General features: G+C 34.3%; 1 protein-coding gene across 1 annotated transcript; it reads left to right on the forward strand.

Moving 5' to 3' along the window:
* The first annotated feature begins 260 nt into the window (after positions 1–260).
* On the forward strand, positions 261–1,014 carry LOC131874195 (G-type lectin S-receptor-like serine/threonine-protein kinase At2g19130). The gene is made up of 2 exons (XM_059217457.1): positions 261–306; positions 404–1,014. The coding sequence occupies exons 1-2, from the start codon at positions 261–263 to the stop codon at positions 1,012–1,014; spliced, it is 657 nt and encodes a 218-aa protein (XP_059073440.1).
* The last annotated feature ends 4,634 nt before the right edge of the window (positions 1,015–5,648 follow it).

Raw genomic sequence — 5,648 nt, forward strand, 5'->3', positions numbered from 1 at the left:
AATTTATCGACCTTGGTGTAACGTTGCCTGACGATTACGCTTCCTCATACCCTGCATCCTCAACGAAAGATTGCCAGGAAGCCTGTCTCCGCAACTACTCGTGCACCGCGTTTAGATTCATTCCGCTTTCAGGGCCCTGCCAAATCTGGTCTGGAGATTTGCTCAACATGTGCAACTCTACTCCATCAACAAGCAATTAAAGTGTCTTCCTTAAAGTAGGTGCCTCTTGACTTTCCAAGAAACGCAAACGGACAAGTACAATGGGCGTCGTGCTTGGAATTGCAGGTGTGCTAATCGTTGCTCTGGGTATCCCTTCAATTTTAATTTGGCCGAGGCATCAGCGGCGGTCGATGGATAAGCATGCAGATTCCTCGGACTCTTTTTGAGAATGTTTAGTTACAAGGAGTTGAAAATTACAACAAAAGGAATGTCAGGTCTAAGTTAGGGAGAGGAGGATTCGGCTCGGTGTTCAAAGGGTGTCTACCAGACGGTACAGTTGTGACCGTAAAAAAAAAGAAGTGTTCAAGACAAGATGAGAAGAAATTCCGAGCGGAAATCAGTTCTCTTGGAAACATACAACATGTCAATTTGGTCAGGCTTCGAGGGTTTTGTGCAGAAGGATCGAGACGGTTACTGATTTACGAGTACAAAGGCTCTCTGAATTCCTTAATGTTCACCAGCAATTCCAAAAGTAAACGGGAGGTAGCTGATCGGAAGACCCGATTTGAGATCGCACTAGGCACTGCAAGAGGATTACTTTATCTCCACGAAGTATGCAGAGATTGCATCATTCACTGCGACATTAAGCCAGAAAACATTCTGCTGGACAGTAATTTGTCACCGAAGTTGGCCGATTTGGGGATGGCAAAACTTCTGGGTAGAGATTTTAGCCGTGTGCTGACCACTACGAGAGGAACGAGAGGGTATCTGGCAGTAGACAGGGAAGAGGTGAGAAGAACATGTGTTGTAGCGTTGTTATGCATTCAAGAAGACGAGGAAGTGAGGCTAGTATGAGGCAAGTGGTGCAGATGGTGGAAGGGAAGATGGAGCTTCAAATCCTGCAGATTTCGAGCTCTGCGGTTAGGCCAGCACACCGAAGCGACACTAGCAGCGAGAGCGATGTCAATGGTACTAACTAAAATAATGAATTAGAACTAGCACTTGCACTAAAAGGGTGTTAAGTCAATAGTAAGATATAGATAGATGAATTTTTTGAGATGATGAAGTTGTTATCACATTTATTATTAAAAATAAATAGAACTGATCCACTGGTGTCTAACTCTCTTCTTTCTCCATTTTCTCTAATTCAACTCTAAATAACTTTCATCCTAACCCTAGTTCTAATTGTATGAAGATTCTAACTTCAACCCTAATTGTAATATAGAATCCTAGGTCTAACCCTAACTCTAAAGTTTATCATAACTCTAATTGTACACCTAGCACTAATTCTAAATGTAATCCAAATTTTAGTCTAGCCCTAGCCCTAGCCCTAGCCCTAACCATAAGCATGACTTTACTTCTAACACTAATCATTATAGTAATCATAACCTTGATTGTAACCCTATTCCTAATTGTAATTGTAAAAACTCAAAATAACCTAGATTTTATTTAAATAATTAAAATAATTTTAATATTATTATGATTATTTAACTTTTATACTATTAAAATTTTCATTTACCTATATATCATAAAATCACTTGATTAGATTTTTCAGTGTAAAAAAAAATTATACGTCATAAGACATAAAAATAATCTAATATTAAATGCATACAAGACAACAACGTAATTTTTAAAAAAAATATTGAAAACATTGGCAAGGTTAGAAAATTAAAAATTAATCACGTGGGATACAACCCTCTAAAAGCTTCTGAGAGGCAACGATTGACAGGCTAGGAGGTATATGGGAATGATCTGTTGGTTGCATAGCCAATGCCTTCATTAGATCATTGTCTCATTTACTGCCACTTTTTTGGTAGTTCTGCGATGGCTGCTCGAAACTAACATTAACCTCCTCCAACTACATACAAAAAGGACATTTGTTCTCAGGAGTTTGAAGAGAAAATTCTTTGCAGCATGAGATAAGGCCCTTAATTTGTTTATTCAACACTCTCTACCTTGAAGACTTGTCACGTGGTCTTTTAGCTCACCATAATTCTATGTCTACGTGTTATTACTTCACGTATTATCTCTTATTTATGACTATAGATTCTTTGTTGGCTATGACACTTGCCCCTCCTCACACTATGAACCATTCTCTATTCATGATTGTCCTATTTGCATGTTTTGACTTCCTCATTCATGGCTTGTTCTTCATGTTTTCAGTCCATGCCATATATTTTGGAGATTATTGTTTATAAGAATAGTTATGTTATGGATGTGAAGACTTTCATCCACTCCTTGAAATTATCGCATTTTTCCACCTTTTAGGACTATCTACTTCATGAAGGATCCCATTCTTTTTTTATTTCTTCAAGTATTGCTCTGTCTACTATCATGCACTACCTGCATTGGATAGATCCTTTTAGTTTTATGCATATGAAAATCCTTCGTCCTGATATCACCAAATTCCTTTGTAGACCTCAAATCTTCATAGGATTAATATTCTTTACAATCTTACATCTCTATCATATTCTTCATAGAACTTGAAGACTGTCATATTTTCTTGACAAGGTACAGGGACTTCCATCTTTCAAAACTTGCAATTAACATATCTTAGCATGATGGCTTGATGAATCCTCAAAGAAATGTCATTATTGATTCATTACTTGGTTGTCCATGTTCTTGTTAAGTATAGATCACTGTTGTTCTACACCAATGTTGTCATACTTGTCTTTCACTTTGAGGTCTCTGCTCTACTTCTTGGCACTATCTTTTCTACCAATCTTCATATTTCTTCATGCTGATTAGCTCCATGAAAATCATGGAGCTTAATATATACCTCTATCATGAAGATCAACTTGATGCCTTAAGATTGACTTAGAATTATTGCTCAACTTATTGTTTTGCCACTATCCATAAATAAGACTATTACTATAGTTTTGAAAAGTTGACAATACCTTTTTCCCTAGTTAATCTTTCACATACTCACTTCACGTTGTGACTTTCCTCTTCTATAAATGCTTGACATGTCCACTATGGAACAATACATTGATATTTACTATCACACTATTTTTTCACTCCTCTTTACTATTGCGTATCCTCTGAAGAGTCAAAGGACCTTAGATATTGTGCTACACATTCTTGCTAACTACCATTGTTATTATCTTATTCTGGGACAACCTTTTAAACTCCACAACTTGATTTGTCACCTCTTGTTATAGTGTACAAAAGGAACGCTTTATTTTCATCTAGAGAAAAACTACAAAAGCCAATGCTATTACCTTGATCACATGCTAAAGTAGCTGATGGTATAGTCTTTGTGGTATCCCAAACTCTTATATGGCCAACATTGGACGTTGAAATGAAAAAAAGGTAGAGAACAAGCTGAAATCTAAGTCTTTCTCTAGCACTTGTTAGGATTTCATAATAGCTCAACAACACTTAAGTGTTTAGATTCTTCTGAGAAGTATTTTAACAATCCTAAGAGAGGGTTGCAATATTTCTTTATGCAGATCAAATACTCTCACTAAACTCAAAGTTTCAGAAAAATTCTTGTTGTACGTCCATACCATATTTCAAATCACCCATTGAGCCAGATAAGGAGGATGCTAGAGAAGGTTGTGGAGACTACTCTTATATCTGCTAGCTACATTTACTTAAATGTTTTGAAAACCTTTTCAAAATTTCCAATCTTTGATGATGAGAATGGAGAACCCCAATTGCTCGTTGTTAGAATTCTACAGTCCTGAAGATGCTAATGTTGGTAGTAATTTAAGCACACAAGGTAAAGTGGGGAGGGGTAATAATTCCAAGGAGCTCACATGGGTTTTGTTTCTCAAAGCACACAGAGTTGCAATTCGTGTTGCTTGGCTTGCGTAGGGGCTTGGAGCCTACATGCAGCTGTGAAAAGAGAGATTTTTTTCAACAAAAGGAGTGGCAATAGAATTATGTTTGTGCAAAGCAAAATATGGTGTGACTATGGACATAAGCTCTACCATAAGCCATTCGTGCAAGTTTTCTCTCTACAAGTCCATTTTCATATATTTCTTGCAATTTATGGCCATGGTTTCTATTTATATAATTATTAACAAGCCAGGATTAAGCTACTTCTATGAAAAACTTAAAATATTTATATCATATAAGTCAGGTTTTCTCTCTACAAGTCTTGAATTTGGTTGAAATTTTTTGTTGTTACTCAAAGAGTAAATTGTATGAAAAATTTAAAATATTTATATCATATAATCATCAACTACTTTTACATCTATTTTATACACTGATTATTGCATCTTCTAATTGATAAAAAAACTAGTGAATCAATTAATAGGTCTTGAATGTACTTGAGGATGTCTCAAGCATTTTATATTACCATAGCAACTCTTACTAGTGTTTCTCAAAATCATCAAGTCTTTAATTTTTAAGTATAGATAGATCAAGCAAAGAATTGTTTATAGTTATTGAAACCTTAGTTTTTCAAAGGTCAAAACTATAGGCTTGAGGTCAAAAGTGCACATGTATAAAGATTGAAAGTTTAAAATGAGAAAGAATGTGTAAAGACCTTTACAATATAAACTTGATCTTCAATAAACAAATATTCTAAGCCATATATAATTTCCTTTCATCCTTTGAGACCAACATTATTTTGATACTAATGTAGGCCTATGAGTGATATGCAAATGAAATTATAGACACCTAAAATTGTCGTGTCTAATTAAATAAATATATTTATTTATTTAATTATTTTAAGCCTAGTTCTCCTATTAATTAAATAAATTTTTATTTAATTAATTAATTCATTTATCCTCTTCTAGCCTTATTTCTCATTTAAATAAATACATTTATTTATTTAAATTATCTTTTTCCTAAATTAAATAAATATCTTATTTATTTAATTGATCACACTTCTTCTATTAATTAAATAAATCTTTATTTATTTAATTAATTCATTAACCTTTTCTACCCATGACACATGTCATTCATATCTTAATTCCTACACTACCTACCCTCTCATTATTTTCTAATTTTCTCTACCTACCCTCTAATCATAGCCGACCATTTATCTTTTACACCTCTCAATCTTACCCCTCCATTTCTTATAGTGTCTTCTATATAAGAAGATGCTTCCTTCATTATCAACCCTAATCGATCCTTGAAGCCTTCTAATATTCGAACTTTCATATGCGATCTAGCTATCAACCACATTTTCGTTCTTTGTTGAGCTCTTGTGCACATATAAAATCTGAGAGAAAATATATCAAGCAAGATCAATGGAGATAGGAAGAGTGGAGATCCAAACCCTATTGGACATGTGATGGTATAATCTTTGTGATTTCATTTGATTTGCATTGTCTTAGGTAATCTTCATATGTTATGGTGGATCTTTGTTGTTGTTAGGCTAGGGTTTTGTGGTTGAATCTATTTAGTCTTTCAATATTGTTATTCCATTTTCACCATAAACATAAATATTTATGAAAAAAATGGGAAATAAATTAGAAAATAAGTGTAGGAAAAACAAAACAAAAAGGGTGTTTCATTGATTTAATACAACAATT

Source organism: Cryptomeria japonica, chromosome 3 (assembly GCF_030272615.1).
Source record: "Cryptomeria japonica chromosome 3, Sugi_1.0, whole genome shotgun sequence".
In the NCBI taxonomy this organism is placed as follows: Eukaryota; Viridiplantae; Streptophyta; class Pinopsida; order Cupressales; family Cupressaceae; genus Cryptomeria; species Cryptomeria japonica.

Bases quoted from the DNA above. Each gene is read 5' to 3' on its own strand.
- LOC131874195 (XM_059217457.1), top strand. From the start codon at position 261: ATGGGCGTCGTGCTTGGAATTGCAGGTGTGCTAATCGTTGCTCTGG. The intron at 307-403 runs GTATCCCTTCAA...TTTAGTTACAAG, and splicing joins TGTGCTAATCGTTGCTCTGG to GAGTTGAAAATTACAACAAA.